Here is a 16,973-nt window from a genome sequence, read left to right on the forward strand (position 1 = left end):
AGGCAAGTAACATGCCCCAATTTCATATAAAACAACTTTATTGACTTGCCTGCTTTTAAAATATATGGGGTCGTATATACCCTTGGGCCACAGTAGAAACATCGACCTGTCAAAGAGTTTACAGAGTATGGAATGATTAAAGGATCCTAGGACCTCACTCGTAGGCAGGAACATTTCACTTGGTCTACCAATTTCCAAGGTTCCAATGATGACGTCTGCCACGTAGCGAGCCTCCGTATCACAGGTATCATCAATAGAAATGAAAATATTCTTCCCATGCACTCTATTCCTAATCATTTCCAGGATATTGTTATAACACTTGGAAAGGAAGTTTTCCCGAGGGTGGATTCATCCGGGACAAAACAACCACAATTCTATTCCAGAAAATTATTTAGTTTTTTCATTTTTCAGAGCCCAAAATGAAATATTTGCAGACATCAGAGCATCACACAGATCTGGGAAAAAATCCGATGACTTATTTCCGCCTTCAGATGGACACTGTTGCAGTAACATTTGCACAGATTTCTTTTTGTTCAAAATTTGCGCTGCTGGTATATGCTCTTTGCGGCCGATATGTTGTTCTACCATGAATCTTTTTTTTTTTTTTTTTGCTAATTTTGTATCACACATCTTACAGTTTAAATTTTACCGTCAGTTGAAAATATATCATCTCCAAATTCAGCTACAATCTGCTTTAAATGACACGATTTAGATGGCTTTGCTTTAGGCATCGTGATGAATTGAATCACTCTAATACAACAGAGAACTAAACTTTTCACACTGAAAACAATTTGTCAACTGTATCTTTGTCTTTACAGTCAAGGGTGAGAAACTGAAGACAGACAGAGTTCTATTGAGCAACAATACATCATAAAAAGCGAGGGATTCCGATTAGAAATATTTGCAACTAAGCAAATTCCTTGGGCCACGCCATAGCTCAAGCGTTTAGTCACTGGCTTCCCACTGCTGCGGCCCAAGTTCCATCCCGGGTCTGGTCAAGTGGGATTTGTGGTGGACAAAGTGGCGCTGGGGCAGGTTTTGTCTGAGTACTTCAGTTTCCCCTGCCAATCTTCATTCCACCAATTGCTCCACAATCACCCTCACCTATCATCTGGGGCCGGTACAATAGGCCAGAGGTGGCCACAGTACAAGGGACTTAGTCCCACTCCACTAGCATAAAAAAAAATCCTTTCCACAGAACTTGGAAAGGTCCGCAGTGTGAGCGACCGCTGTCGTATCCTGCTGCCAGCTTAAAATGTTTTATATGTATTGTCAGCACTTTCAGCAAAACGAACGGAAAGGACGGGACATTATTACAACTTCTTATTGCATACTGCGGTAGCAGGTATTTGTGGTGCAGCTGCAGGCTGCCTTTGTAGAGGCAGGAGAAAGAGAAAGAACACTTTACTTGCATATTATTCACATTTCTGAAAACATATGAAGAAAAATTTCCTAAAGTGGCTAAAATGACAAAAATACCCTTAAGAGTCCAAAAATTTACTGAAAAATGACCCCAAACCGAAAAAATGACCTAAAATTTAAAAATGATGAAAAATGTTAATTTCTTTAACCAGCAGCTCATCTCCAGGATTTATATATTTACAGGCACTGAATAGGAAACAAGAAAAAAAAAAAGACGACATGTCATCAAAATATGGGCCCTTATCATCATCATCATCATTATCATCACTGTCCATTGATCCTTCTTCTGTTCTTCCTTCATGTCTACTTTAGGTCATAGGCCTGGTTTCTCCAAAGAGTGAATCTCACTGATAGGAAGGGAAGCGAATGGGCATCTGCCCCCCCCACAAGATTTCAAAAACCAAGTGAAGAAAATAAGAAAATATATCAAATATTTGTAATAAAAACTGAAAGTATTTAAAACATATTCTTTTATCCTGAATCCTCTACAGATGATTAGTAAAAATTACTCTTAAATGATTTCAACATAACTTCATTAGCAAATTTTCACCAATTTTAAGGAACTGGAGAATATCCTAAAAACTCTCTATTTGTACAGCAAGTCTCCTCAGAACATGCAGCTCCCAAATTGGGCATCATCAAAAAAGAGGTGTCTCACTGTGATGTTGCTTCATTCCCACAGCCAGTGAATGTACTCTCACCTGAGTTTCTAACTCCATGACTTTAAGTCGCAACTCCTTCAGCTCAGTCAGGACCTCCATCTCTCTGATTCGTGTGGTCATCAGTTCTTCTTCAAGCCTCTGAGTTTCATTGCCACGATTCTCCCAGAACAGCAGTTTCTTGGGTGTGCTATCAGGTGGAGGAGTTGCTTCCACACGATGCTCCTGCAGGGACCACAGAATGAAAAGTGAATCTCACAAAACGTAAGTGGTTTCAATGCCGAAACTAGGTCACAGACACATATGAGCTCCACATAAGGTTTTCCTTTTTTTACTTTGTAAAGAACACCTGAAGTGACTTATAATTGACAACAAATGTAAACAGATTATGGATACAGAAAGTGACTTTGCTACTGTGTACAGTGCTTAGCAAAATAACATGCTCCCATATGAACTGCCCACATCACAGTCTGTGTGCTGCATCTTTCACTTCAGCTCCGCTCACTTACCTGCAGATGGCGCTGCCACTGCTGGCTCAGCTCCCCAACTCGCTGCCGTAGGTCTTTCAGTGAGAGATTTGCTTCTGCCTCACGCAATTTCACTGCTATCAGCTCCTCCTGGAGGTGAGCCACAGAGTTGTCTGGTGTTGATTCACGCAGTGTCTTCTTGTCCTGGGCATATACTAACTCTTAGAAACATTTCATTCTGACAGAGCACCACACAGCCACATGTTCAATCATCGCAACACTGGATGGTGAGGGGGAGAGAGGGGGGGAGGAGGACAAAGAACAAAGAAAGAAAGAAAGAAAGAAAGAAAGGGTAAATATGGAAGACACATTTACGTCCAGATTTAAGGGACAACTATGGTGGTCATGCCAGGACCACCACAAAACAGAAATAGAATCCACAGATTTTAATGAGTCATTTGCTGCACTAAAATCACAAGACATTAGATTGTATTTTTTTGTAATTGTAAGAAATAATAATATAAAAAGAACTGTCAAAATTTAAATTTGTTGTTACTGATAGGATCCCATTTTGTACTTCCTGGACTTCCAGTCCAGGACTTTGTAGATTTGAGTAAAAATCAAACAAGTTGTGTACAATATACCTAAATAAGTGTACATATAGTTTTAGTCAGTTGGGTTGATTTGTTACACAGAGAAAGTTTACATCTTTCAAATATTAAAAACAGACATTTCATTTATAATCCAGTCATAGCTTTTGATAAGAATGAACGTTGAGTAGGACGCCAATTTTCTTGGATTATGGCTTGAACCTGTCTTTTCAACTAGTCGATGACTGATCAGATGTTATTTTGCAACAAGAGAAGCCATACATTTTTGTTGCAGTAACTCCAAGCACTGAAATGTTTCTCTCTGGGTTTTGGTAGGCAGCTTACAGATTTAAATCTAGAGAATTCTGTGGTCATCCTATGAATGTAACAAATTCACCTGGAGCCTCATCATCTGGTACTTGGCTAATTACAGAGTAAGGAGTTACTAAAAAAATACTTTAAGAGAAGCAGAAATCTGTTACTTAAAACTGGTATAAATTTCAAATTTAAAGTGGTGTACTTATAAATTTAATTAAATTCCTGGGCATATAAGTAGATGGGAAAGAGATATATTATTAAGAGGCTGGAATAGGTGATTCACCCAATCCATGAAATGATGATGATGAATAACCTGGGCTCATACTGAAGCCAAATACTAGCTTGAAAATTGTAGATTCATGGCACTATCATGATTCTATCGTAACCTTCATCAGGAACATTTAAATTCCTGACACATCAACTCCCTGCTGGAAGTAATGGGGGCTTAAACAACTCAAGTTGCAGAGCTTCCTATAGTAAACAGTGCTTATTCCATTTCTAAAGGTAGAAGTTCTAGACATAAACTAGATTATTAGGAATTAATTCAGATGTCTGTATACAAAGTTTCAAAATCACCAGTCTTTGTGTATATACACAGTCTCGATTAGATTTTTTAAATTGATTTTTTTTGTTTTCACATGTTTAAATTATATCATGTTTCAAAATAAGGCAATGACTTGTAGTCTTATTGCCATGAAGCTATGACAATAACTATGCCCCTTAGCTTCGTGTGTCACCATCTGCTGCTATAAAGGACTTCCTTTCCGCCTGCAGTCTATTGTTCTCTGACTGCTTTAAACAGAACGTAAATGTCTGATATCTAGCTCTTACTCTTTCACTGAGAAAGGAACAAGAGGCAGTAATACTCAGCCAAATATCAGACATTTACTGTTCCAATTAGAGCAACCAGAGAGCTACAGATTGCATGCAGAAAGGAAGTCCTTATTATCTTCATTGTTTCTCAGATTGTGAAACAATTCATATTTTATATACCTGTATGAATGCCTGAAAAACTGATAAAATAAGCATTAGACTACCCATATACTGTCATTTATTTATCTGTAGGTTATTTCAGTGTTGTCTGTATCAAGACTATAGCATCAAATCATAGGCTGTTCGAAGGCAGGTATTTGCCTGGAGAGACTATGGAAACCCACAAAAACTCTCACTATTGTCTCATTCAAGATTCAAGCCAAGCACCTCTACAATATGTCTCTACAACATTACTGCTATGTCAGTCTGTTCAGCCAGACAAACTGTTGCGTTGTGCCACATCCATCCTGAAAGCTTACACAAATGCCAACAGGCAACTGCCATAATACACACACTGATTATGGAAAAGCAGACTCACAGAGATACTTAGAGGGAGAAGGAAACAAAATACACCTACGGCATCTTCTGGGATGTGATGGCATGTAGTTCAGTGGAAGTTTACTGACACTCGCAATTACTGGGTTTTTGTACTTTGTTCATTGTCCAGTATTCTAAAAAACTAGAGAATACAATGTTCTGGAAACTGGATCTGTTTCTGTCCCCTCTCACCTGAAGATGGAAATGGATCTGGTTTCTGAAATGCTGTGTTCTCTACCTTTCCATAATACCGGACAATTGACAAAATAAAAAAAAACCCCGTAATTCTGAGTGTTACACCGTTGTCAGAACCCTACAGAATCTACAAGTTTACAGACGTTCCTCTGAAACCACAGTGTCACATCTGAAATGATATTACTGTTCACAGTCACAGATGATAGAACCTTGAATCTCACAAGATATACCTAATTCAATGAAAGACTGAAATTATTCAAATGTTGGTAGGCCAGACAAGTAAGTAAATGACAACAAAATGAACCTGATCAGACAGATGAAAATTATGACATCAAAGAATGAACAAAAATTAATACCTATTCAAAACATTACTTCTGGACATCTGGATAAGTACAAACAGAACATATTGGAATTTTACACATTATGTTAGAGGACTGGCAACATACTGCCTGGAAGAATTTCTGCGTTCAAGAAGCAGTGTCAAGTTGTGTGAATATTCCTGCTTCAGACTGACCACTCACTGGAAAAGTATAACATTTCAGTGACATTCACTCTGTTACTGTCTACAGAGTACACAGAGTATAAATTAATTTCTTCAATTATATTGAACATTGTACAATTTTAAAAAAAGTGTATTATAAAAAAAAATTATTTCTTTTTTCTCTGCAACTTTGATTCAAAACATTTCTTTTCTCCCATAAATATTTAGGAAGTTATGGTCAAGATATATACAGAAACATGTGTAGGTCCTCATGTAAAGTGTGCTGTTACTGATTCTAGTAACGATGAATATATCAACTCTACAGAACACGGAAGCATGTTCCTCCAAAATAGTGGTGTCCATTTATGAGATTAAGTGTTGTCAAAATCTGAAAAATTATTGACACAAACACATCAGGCTTATATTAATAACATCTGAAAGAAATCTCAAGAGGTAAGTAAAACAGAGCACTAAGATAAAGTAGTGAAGCAGCTGCTTGTTTCATACCTCTTCAAGCTCCTGTATTCTTGCCCGCAAGTCACGTATCAAAGCATCATTTTCAGCTTCCCGCAGCCGCACCTTCACCAGCTCTTCCTGCAGACATTTAATGAGGTCCTCCTTCTGACACAGCAGTTCTCGCTTCATGCTGATCTCCTCTAGGGACGACTGTCTTGAGGTATGCTATATTGAACAACATCTCCACTTTAATTTGGTCCTTGTAATAGAGTGAGAACTGTGAAGAGAGTTTGACAGATATTTCACTGATCTGAAAAGAACATTTCAAAAGAGCAAGAATATCAAAACAAGAGATATTCATGAGATCTGGGGTTTATTTGGTGATTGCTTCAGCCATTGTTCTGCTGTCCCTTATGCTGATGATATCTGCAGTATAGCATATGAACACCACTGACTGAATTCTTTCACATAAGTGCCTCTTCACCTCATCCTCTTTCTCTTCTGCCCGATTACCTATTACTGACTACCAGTCCACAGACTTGGATCCCCTCACCCATATTTTATGAATTGATCCAGCTTCATGAATGTTATGCTAGAAGTATTAACATGCATCTGTTTGAACTGACAGCACAGAAATATGGGGGCTTCAAGTATGTGAAGCCACAAATTACATGAGTACAGGATATTTTCATATATGAGGCTAAAAGTTGCAGTTAAAAATACGATATTTGATTCCCCCCCCCAAAAACAATTCTTATTTATAGCATGGATGCATTAATTATACAAGTACATACTGTACCAAAAATGTTAATAGTTTTGAAAGATGCTAAGGGAACCAGACACATAAATGGGAAAATGGACATTAGGATAACATAACCATACATTTTTCTCATAATAGAAGAAAAACAGGCAAGAAACTGGCCCAGAGGGTATACAGGACACACAGCATTATGACACTAAACAGGTTAAAACTCACGGTTTCCTCCATAAGTAAGGAAAGGTTCCGTATTTCCTCATTAGCTATTTCGAGCTGATGTGATGTCTCGAGATGAGTGTGTCGTAGAGCTGCCAACTCTCGCTGCACCACAAACGTTGTTTCTTCCTCTTCAGCTCTGGACACTTGTCCCCTCACTAGCCGGTCAGCTAATTCACTGGATTCTGCCTCCAGCAGCTCAACTCGCTGTCGAAGCAGTCGATTCTCTGTCCGTAGCCTCTGCACAAATGTAATAACAGTCATTATGGTAGAAAACTGAGTCAGAGCAGTTGATTCTCTGTCCATAGCTGCTGCACAAATGTCATTATGGTTGGAAACCAAAGCTAAGTACTCAGCTTCATAACCTACTCCAAGGATGGCAAACTTATGGCACAGACTGAGCTATTAGCTAGCACTGGTAATAACAGATTCTGTAGCTGACTCAACAGTTCACCAAGTCATAATTCTGTTTCACCGAAATAAACTTTCACTATTACTTTATAGAGCAATACCCAGAATTGAAAAGGATGGTTACCCAGAAGAAGAAAGCTGTACAAAAACAGCGTTGTGTTGTCTTGTCAGTGATTCTGAACTGTGAGATACAAAAAGTAAAATTTAAAAAGCCACCTCTCAAACAATGGGAAAGCAGAGTGCTTTTCTGAGATGTAATGCTGTGTAGTCTGGCTAAGACCACCAATGTCTTCTTACATCACAGAATATATGTGGTGCAATCCAAAAGTTCCCGAAATATATTAATAAAAACTATTACATCTTACCTAGATCTTATTCTGCACCATCACCTTCAGAGTAGTCCCCTTGGGAGCGCATACACCGATTCCAGCGTTTCTGCCACTTTTCAAATGCATCCTGGAAGTCTTTCTTTGTTAGGGTGTTTAGTACCGTCTGTGTGTTTCCTCTTGAATTTCCTCAACTGTATCAAATCTTCGCCCCTTCAACTTGATTTTCATCTTGGAGAAGAGAAAGAAGTCGCATGGAGCTAAGTCTGGCGAGTATGGTGGGTGGGGAACAACTGCCATCTTGTTTTTAGCCAAAAATTCCTGCACAATGTAAGCCATATGCAGTCATGCATTGTCATGGTGGAGTACCCAATCGTTTGTGCACCACTTCTCTGGACGTTCTCCTCATGTTCTCCCTCAAACACCTTAGAACAACGCGATAGAACTCTTTATTGACTGTCTGACCAGGAGGGACAAACTCTTTATGAACAATCCTGTCAATATCAAAAAAAGAAGATCAACATGGACTTAATGTTGCTCTTGACTTGTCGAGATTTTTTTTGGCCGAGGTGAAGAAGGGCTCTTCCATTGCGACGACTGCTGCTTGCTTTCAGGGTTGTAGCCATAAACCCAACTTTCGTCACCAGTGACAACCTTCGAAAGAAAGTTTGGATCCTCTTGAAGCTGTTGCTGAAGTTACCTGCAGACTTCCAAGCGATGCTGCTTCTGTTCATTTTGCAGCAGTCATGGCACCAACTTCGCCGTATTCCTCATGTTCAGTTCCTCTGACAAAATTCATTGACATGTACCATAACTTAGTGCCAAGGTGTTACAGAGGTCTTGGATGGTCAGTCTACGATCTTGCAGAATCAGATCCCTAACTTTCGTGACATTTTCTGGTGTTTTGTCCATTGACGGCTGTCCCGAACGATCGTCATCATCAGTCAATGTTCGGCCATTTTTAAAACGCTTATACCAGTTGTAAGTTTGTGTCTGGCCTAAACTGTTTTCACCAAAAGCTTGCTTCAACATTTGGTGCATTTCTGCAGCAGTTTTCCCAAGTTTGAAACAAAACTTCATACAGACACGCTGCTCTCTCAGGTCAGCCATTGCAAAACCGCAAACTCACGGAAACACAACAATGGAAATACGTTCACCAACAATAAACCCAACCACTCAACTTGATGCCGCTTGCCACACTGATTCAAGGATGTGTGAGGAGACACCTAGCGGAATTTCGATGTACTCATAACCATTCGCGCGCCAAATTCAAATTTCAGAAACTTTTGGATTGCCCCACATAGTACTCTTCAGAGTCACCAATGTGAGAACCTCAAATCCAACAACATGAATGTAGTCTGTGTCATTTTCAAAACAATCACATACAAAGAATTCTACCTTCAATATAACACCATGTAGTCCATGGAAAGTCAATTTGACATTTCAGAGGAATATGTTGCCTCCACCTTCAGGGTCGAAGAATAAGCCAAGCAAGAACAAGCATGAAGCAGGTAGCAAGGAGATTCTGCTGGTACTTGCTTGGCTTATTCTCCGACCCTGAAGACAGAAACATCAGCTGACCTTCAACAGACTACACATTGTTACATCCCAGAAGACAAAACTTCTTCACAACCACTGCTGTGAGAACCTCCAGTCTTACAACTACATACAAGCTGAAATCTTAAGAAATGCGTAAAAATGTGCAGATTGAGTCAACCTGGAGTTACTAAGGCAATGAGGACGGCAGGCACTGATTTTCACTGGTAAAGTAAAAAAAAGTAAAAAGTAAAGCTATCCCTGTAACAGGCCATGAAGGCCCATAGGGTTGTGAGACATTGAGGGTCCCACATTATCTAGACAATCGGCTCAAAGATGGAGGTAGGTTTGTCAGCCTTACACGCTGGCTGCGCTTTACTCTCCAGGAAAATTATTTAATTAATTCCTGGTACTCATTTCTGTTAGAGGCTGAGTCAACCCCAGGGTCATAGTGCGGCTGGAAGGATTAGGTCATTGAAAAAAAACCAATGACCTCATCGGGACTTGAACCTGCGACCTTCTGGCTTGTAGCATTGTGCCTCAACCAACTACGCTACCACGTGCCCCACTGATTCTCTCTGGTAAGAAACTTAATGTAAATCTGCCACCAGGAACAAAGCGGTGTGCCATCTCTCACTACTGCATGGTACAGGACTGTCTGTGAGCATACGATAATTACACTGCTGGTTAAGAAAATCCTGCTTTTGTGNGGCGCGCACTTGATTGTACGCACTGTATATCTTGTTCCTGGGGAAGTCATTACTATGAATTTGAGAATTCTGTTCACACAGAAACACTACCAGCCTCTCTCACGTGTACATACCCTGAGCTCCACCATCTCTTCCTGTTCCTTCGTTTTCATCACCGTGTATTCCTTTTCAAGCTTCTTCATGTGTTTAGGGTTGAACTTCATGTTATACGCCAGTGTCATAAGTCCATTTGGATCTGCCTTTGCACGGGGAGGCAGATCTTTCTGGAAGAACTGCAAGACATATCTCTGTTCATATCAATCCAAATCTGTCAAATATGATAGTACAATCCATATGGTTCATTTCTTCTTTGGCTGCACCATAGCTCAAGCGGTTATTCGCTGGTTTCCCAAGGCGGTGGCCTGGGTTCGATCCCGGGTCTGGTCAAGTGGGATTTGTGGTGGACAAAGTGGCGCTGGGGCAGGTTTTGTCCGAGTACTTCGGTTTCCCCTGCCAATCTTCATTCCACAAATTGCTAAACAATCACCCTCACCTATCATCTGGGGCTGGTACAATAGGCCAGAAGTGGCCGCAGTACAAGGGACTTAGTTCCATCCCACTAGGAATAAAAAAAAATATGGTTCATAGCTTACCTTCAACATGCCCTCCATGTCAAGGCACAGGAGGTCTTCCTTCCCCAGTGTGAGGAGGGCCAGAGCCACTTTGAAGATGACTTCCATCCCTTCTGATAAGAACACATCCATGATCCTACAGGCAACAGGCAGTGGCAAAGCAGTTGTGAAGAGTGTGAGGAACCAGCTTGAAGCATACATGCTGGTATGAAAGCTCTGGGACTGGAAGTGGACATGCAGATCCGGAATCAGCTCCTGTGAAGTGTGATATTCTCATAACAAATATCCGCAAGAAGACACTAACTTAATGCATACAGCTTGCACAGTCCCTGTATCATTTTGCACATTCACTTCAGTCCTTAGTGCAACTCTCTTCACAATCCCTCTTTAATTTAGAGTAACATTAAAATCACAATCAACTGCTACATGTTTCAGTCTTACTTTGCCATCCTCAGGGAACTGTTCACTTTTTGAAACTGCCACACTGCACTAGTTCTAAAGTTAAAATATTTCAGTGCTATTGCATGTTTTGTCATTCACACTAAACTACATTTGTTTGAGAACATAACTCTTGATCCTTTCCTTCCTCTTGCAGTGTCCGTATTTTTATGTGGTTTTATTTAGCCCTATGAACATCAGCATGGTGTTGTCATCATTGTTATTTTTATGTGTCCCCTTATTATGTATGTTACCATTAGTCGAGCAGGGAAGGATAAGGAGTTATGTTCTCAAACAAATGCATTTTAGTGCAAATGACAAAAATGCAATAGCGCTGAAATATTTTGACTTAAGAACTAGTGCAGTGTGACAGTTTAGAAAAACGAACAGTTGCCTGAGGATGGCCAAGTAAAGCTGAAACATATATAAGTTAATTGTAATTTTAATGTTATTTTAAATGAAAGAGAGACTTTGAACAGAGGTGCATTAAAGACAGACATGAATATGTACACTGATACATCATTGCGACAGTATGATGAAACACAATATTCAGTACCTGTAGTTTAGCCATTTTGCAAAGATGAGAATAGCTTCTTAGATATACAACTTCGGAATTATATTTCTGACAGTTTAATGCCATCTGTAGTGACAAAGAAAGAAGAATACATTGCTTAATCCTGTTATCCTACTGGGAAAGAGCAGTATACATATTACTCTGAACAGAAAACAGTATCTTCTCATATGCAGATTTTGAAGACTAAAGAACATACTGAACAGGAGCTCATTTCTGAGTGACTGATGAAACAGTCTCATTTAACAGCAAAAGTGAGCTTGATGAAGACACAGTAGCAGTGGATGAAAAGTTAATGCAATCAGAAGGCAAGATAAAATTTGGTAAATAACATATCTTCAGATTTATTCATTTCTGTGACAACATTAATTAACCAAACAGGACAAAAAGAACTATGACAGGTTCTAGAAAATTAGAACTCATATTTATAAGCTGAACGCTAAATATGCTAACCTTTATTGTAGTCTGAATGTTCAGCTGTAGATGAAGTTATTGTGCTCTTCAAACTGAAATATTTTCTACCAATAAATTCCTAATAAATATAAAGTCCAGGATATAAGGTTCTACAAACTGTAGAAGACTGGCTAAACTTGTGAAAGGACAGGTAAAATTCCACAGAGATGACTGCACATGTGATAGTGAAAAGTATTACCACAAGTCTTGAAGGGATTTAGCAATGTTGAACATCCCTATCAATCTGTCATCCTGTGGTAGGAAAGTAAGTCACAAAAATTTCATCTGATTTCAGTTTGAAATTTTCTGAAGTTAGTCCAAAGGAGCCACCCCAAATACAAGCCAGTCAAATATTCCACTTTCAAGACAGACACAGTGACCTTTACATTTCTGCAAGATTGTGTTTGTGGCATTGTGGCTGCTTATACACAAATGAAGGAGCTACTATCAAATGAATCTATCTGCACCATAAAGTCAGTCTGTGTGTAGACTCATGTTTCTGAAATTACCATAAAAAGGAAACCATTTCCAGAAATGAAAGTACCATATATTTGGATTTACATAAAAAATTTATTTCAGGAATATACACGTACTACCACAGTCAATAAGTTCGTGGAATGGCCGCAAAGCGTCATGCGGGAATTTACTGCCAATATGCTTCATCAATGTTTTTGACAGCTATATCAACGTTGACAGATTGCCTAGCGGCCAACAGCAACTATTTTGAGTGCCAATGTGGATCTGCATAAGTGTAAGTGAATACCTTGTAATATCATGCGATAAAACCATATTCCACGAACTTAATGACTCTACCACATATAAGCATTATTGGAAACGACTTCATAATAACGAAGAAATAGCAATATGCAATTTTGAAAACTTTTTATAATATTGTTCATTACAATAATTTAACAGGTGTAGTTCCAAAAATATATACATTTCTTCAATACTACTACTGCATAAAACCCCCTAAGTTAAAATCCAGCCACCAGCCCCAGCGTTCAAAGCACCCACTGTCATACAATTAAGGTTAAGCGTTGTTAGTGCTGCTCCCACCTCACAAGTTCATGCATCTGCCATGATGTAGAAAATTAAAAGTATGAAGTTTGGGTCATTTCTATTGGCATGTCCAAATTTTATAAAATTTTGTCAACTAGTTACAAAGTTGACATGAGGGACATACAGCATGGGTAGTCCACAAGACTGTTGTTTCCCTTTTTAAAGAAAAAATTAGGCTGAAAAATAATGCCAAGTCAAAATATCTACAGTTTTATAAAGACAAATAGTATAGTTACCAGTGGAATCCATAAATTAACCTGTAACTGAAGCACAATTATTTTCATGTCAGTCAAACGAAAACAGGTCACCACACATAACTCACACGGCATGCAAGTTGGTAACACTGGAATTTGTCTACAGTACGAACATCTGGTGGGGACCCAGGAAAGCACAGTGACAACGTGCCCTTGCACACTAGTCGTTTGTTTATTGTGCTGGAAGTAAGGTTAGCACTATGTGTGGTTGTCCAACATCAGTAATGGAGGCGGGTAAAGAAGAATAGCAAAGTGTAGTGCGCTTTTTGACAGCTGAAGGAGGACGAGAAATACATTGTCGCATGTCTGTTGTTTATGGTGAACACAGCATGTCACATTCGTGTGTGCTGGCGTGACATAAGAGATTCCGAGAGGGACATGTGTCACTGCAAGATGATGCTTGCCAAGGACAGGCTCGTGTCATCACTCCTGATGTTATTGCTGCATTGGATGGTCATATCCGGGCAAACCAACAGATGACTGTGGAAGAAATTAGTCTTTTGATGGGAATAAGTCACGGTTCTGTACATGTCATTGTGACAAAACACCTGCTGCACCGCAAAATCTGTGCGAAGTGGGTTCCACATCAACTCACGGAGGAACAGAAGACTCAGAGAATGGCTGCATCACTGGGTCACTTGCAAAGATACCATGAAGAAGAGTATGCTTTTCTGTCCCATATTGCCACTGGGGACGAAACTTGGTGCCACCATCTTGAACCCAAGAGCAAACAGCAGAGCCAACAGTGGAAACACGTGAATTCTCCCCCACAGAAGAAATCCAAAGACGTACACACAAGTTCCAGTAAAGGGATGATGATGTTCTTCTTCGACTGCAAGGGCCCTCTGCTTGTCGAATTTCTCGAGCATGGGGCCACAATCAGTGCACAACGCTATGAAGACACTTTGCAGAAACTGAGACATGCATAAAGTCAAAACGCACTGGAGTGCTATCGAACGGCATTATCCTTCTTCATGATAATGTGCGCCCCCACACTGCCAACTCTGTGAGGAATACGCTACAGAGATTTGGTTGGGAAGTGCTTCAACATCTCCCCTACAGCCCAGATCTCTCCCCATGTGATTTTCAAATTTTTGGAGATCTGAAGAGAGACATTTGTGGACACTGGTTTGCATCGGACGAAGACGTGTGTGGCTGGGTAAAGTTGTGGTTCCATAGACAGCCCACAAGTTTTTTCAAGGATGGGACTGACTGTCTTATCTCCCAGTGGGATAAATGTACTGTATTAACAGTTTAGGAGATTACTTTTGAGGTAAGAAATGTTCTTTAATATGTTTTGGCTTCTGACCCGTTTTCATTTGACTGCCCCTCATATAAATTATTAGGGCATATACAACTGATATATGACATGTTGATATTGTGATGCCTGGCCTAAAAGCCAGAGTATCAGAGCTGGAGCCAGGCATCCATTGCCAGCCAACAGCTGGGCAAACATATTCCCAAGCACTACAAGAACAGGTGCCCATTGCTATGCAATGGTTCTAGTTCCTATGGTTCAATGTTTCGCTGTTGAAAGCGGATAACCAAAGCAACGAATTATAGGAACGTCTTCTTAAAAGAAAAATAAGCAAAGTGACACCCTTCGGGGCAGTGTCTTCTATCGTGGCTGCCTAACAGTTATAACCAGAATACGAGAGAACACAGAAGACCAGATACAAGAGCAGAAGAGGTTTTCTATGTGGTCCAAGCTGAGGACTCTGCGAGTCCTAGGGAAAAAGGGAAGTCTCAAATCTGAGACAGTAAAATATGGTTGCGAATCCAAAGGGGCTGAGACCCAAGAAAGAGAGTGCTGGAAAGGGCCAGGAGCATATACAAAAGACAGACCAATCCTCTCATCAGATAAGGTGCCCCACAAAAACAAGAACATAACTGTCAAACAGTAATAAATATATGGTCATGAGCCTCAGATGGGGCTCGACACCAAGACTTACCGAATGCCTAACCATCAGTTGCAATGTGACTTTGACTTTGACAGAAGACCAGATTAAGACAGAACACAGAAGAAGGCAAAGTGACTCGACAGTGAATCAATGTGCTTTCGAGAATGAAGCAGAGCTATGCAAAGAGGGATTCGTTACCCAGGAGTTGAGTCTGTGAACTGTTATAACCGAGTGTGATTGTAATAGTGATGTCAAATAAACCTCATCATCAAATCTAGAATCTACAATTATTAGTCATGCACACCCCCTACACTTGACAATATATTTAATCGTCCAACTCTGCTGCAAATATTTTGTCAATTGGCCTGTCCTTGTTGCATCGGATGTGCTAAAATGATGAACATATTCCAGCTTCAAGAGTTTAAAAATATTTTAAATGCTGGAAGCTTCTTTTGGCATATGCATGGAAATAACTGTGAGTATGAAAGGCTTGAAGTATACTTGATGTATAATGAAGACATATATATGTGGTTTGACTTGTATGCATAGTATAATAGGGCCATTTTGCATAAAAATAACTTCCTTACGCTGTATCCAAGGCAAGTGCTGGGTCAGTAATGAAGCTCTGAACTTACAAATGGAGGATGTGATAACATGTTGTCTGCTCATGGCTATCATACATCTTAGGTGGTGGCAACAGATGATATGATGCCACTTCATCCATCCCAAATCTTACAGCTCTGTGGTGAAAAGCTAGCACCTAACCAATTCAGCTATGGCACAGGTGATCTTTCTGCATAACCCCTGGTGTTTTGGCAGGGTAGGTTCCTTCTCTTAATCACTTTATATTATGCTGGCATGACACTAATACTTCCATTCTATTCATCCACTTCATTTAACACATCCCCCTTCTTTCATTTAGTAACAAGTTTGAGGTTAACAGAAATATTTGAACTTTTATACATAAATAAAAGTTACAGCAGTTTAATGTTTATGTGTCAGGTGATCTTGTATCAAGACGATGGCAAAGATGGTCCTATACTTAGGTCGTACCTGAACAAGGTTCTCCAATTGGTACATGCAGAGTCCCAGTTCTGCCATTGTCGGTTTGTACATGTCCCGCATCTTGTAATCCTGCATCAACTTCACCAGCACTGCAAATGCTTCTTCTTCAGGCATCTGCAACATAACAATTGCAAGGAGGTATGGGACCCACCACATCTGTTCTACTGTCTCTGATATCGTCAGCTGCTTTATAATGTCATGAGGAAGATCCAATAAAATCAGAAGGGAATGGAACTGCATGGAACACAACAAGCTCTGATCTCTGCTGATACTCTTAATTTACTGGGTGGAAATATAAATCATGAATTGTGGCACTCCATTTATTTTACAAAAAAGTATAAAATTTATTTTATGGAAACCATCCGGACAACATATTTTGTCATTCTTCTGTGGATCCCTTGCCTCACCACATATTTTGATCCTCAAGCAAGGGTCATTATAAGGTGTTACAACATTAGGTATTACAGCACATCATTACATTTTACAACATAAAATACCACAAAATAATATGCAAGATCTCTGTTAGGTGGTATTAACACATTGCGGACCAGAGGGGCCATATGGCCCTCTACGTTTCCAAGCGTTGTGGACCGGTCGGGCCATATGGCCCTCTACGGTCACGTTATGTTGCAAAACGCTATATATCGCTGTGTGGCTTCGTTGAATCGTAACTACTGCGTAGATGACCTCAGGAATGATTGCTGCCTTATCTAGTAACTCGACCAGC

At 39.8% G+C, this 16,973-nt stretch overlaps 1 protein-coding gene across 9 annotated transcripts in view; it reads right to left on the reverse strand.

The window, feature by feature from the left end:
* LOC111875297 (ecotropic viral integration site 5 ortholog) overlaps window positions 1-16,973 on the reverse strand; it is a 118,875-nt gene that overhangs the window by 16,779 nt on the left and 85,123 nt on the right. For all 9 annotated transcript variants that reach the window (XM_023871415.2, XM_023871420.2, XM_023871419.2 and 6 more), the window contains 7 exons: window positions 16,235-16,360; window positions 10,527-10,760; window positions 10,008-10,166; window positions 6,915-7,151; window positions 5,990-6,163; window positions 2,591-2,752; window positions 2,124-2,306 (listed from right to left, as the gene is read on the reverse strand). In XM_023871415.2, the coding sequence (XP_023727183.1) occupies window positions 2,124-2,306; window positions 2,591-2,752; window positions 5,990-6,163; window positions 6,915-7,151; window positions 10,008-10,166; window positions 10,527-10,760; window positions 16,235-16,360 (1,275 nt within the window). The remainder of the gene's footprint in view (window positions 1-2,123; window positions 2,307-2,590; window positions 2,753-5,989; window positions 6,164-6,914; window positions 7,152-10,007; window positions 10,167-10,526; window positions 10,761-16,234; window positions 16,361-16,973) is intronic.

Source organism: Cryptotermes secundus, unplaced genomic scaffold (assembly GCF_002891405.2).
Source record: "Cryptotermes secundus unplaced genomic scaffold, Csec_1.0 scaffold1406, whole genome shotgun sequence".
Taxonomy (NCBI): Eukaryota; Metazoa; Arthropoda; class Insecta; order Blattodea; family Kalotermitidae; genus Cryptotermes; species Cryptotermes secundus.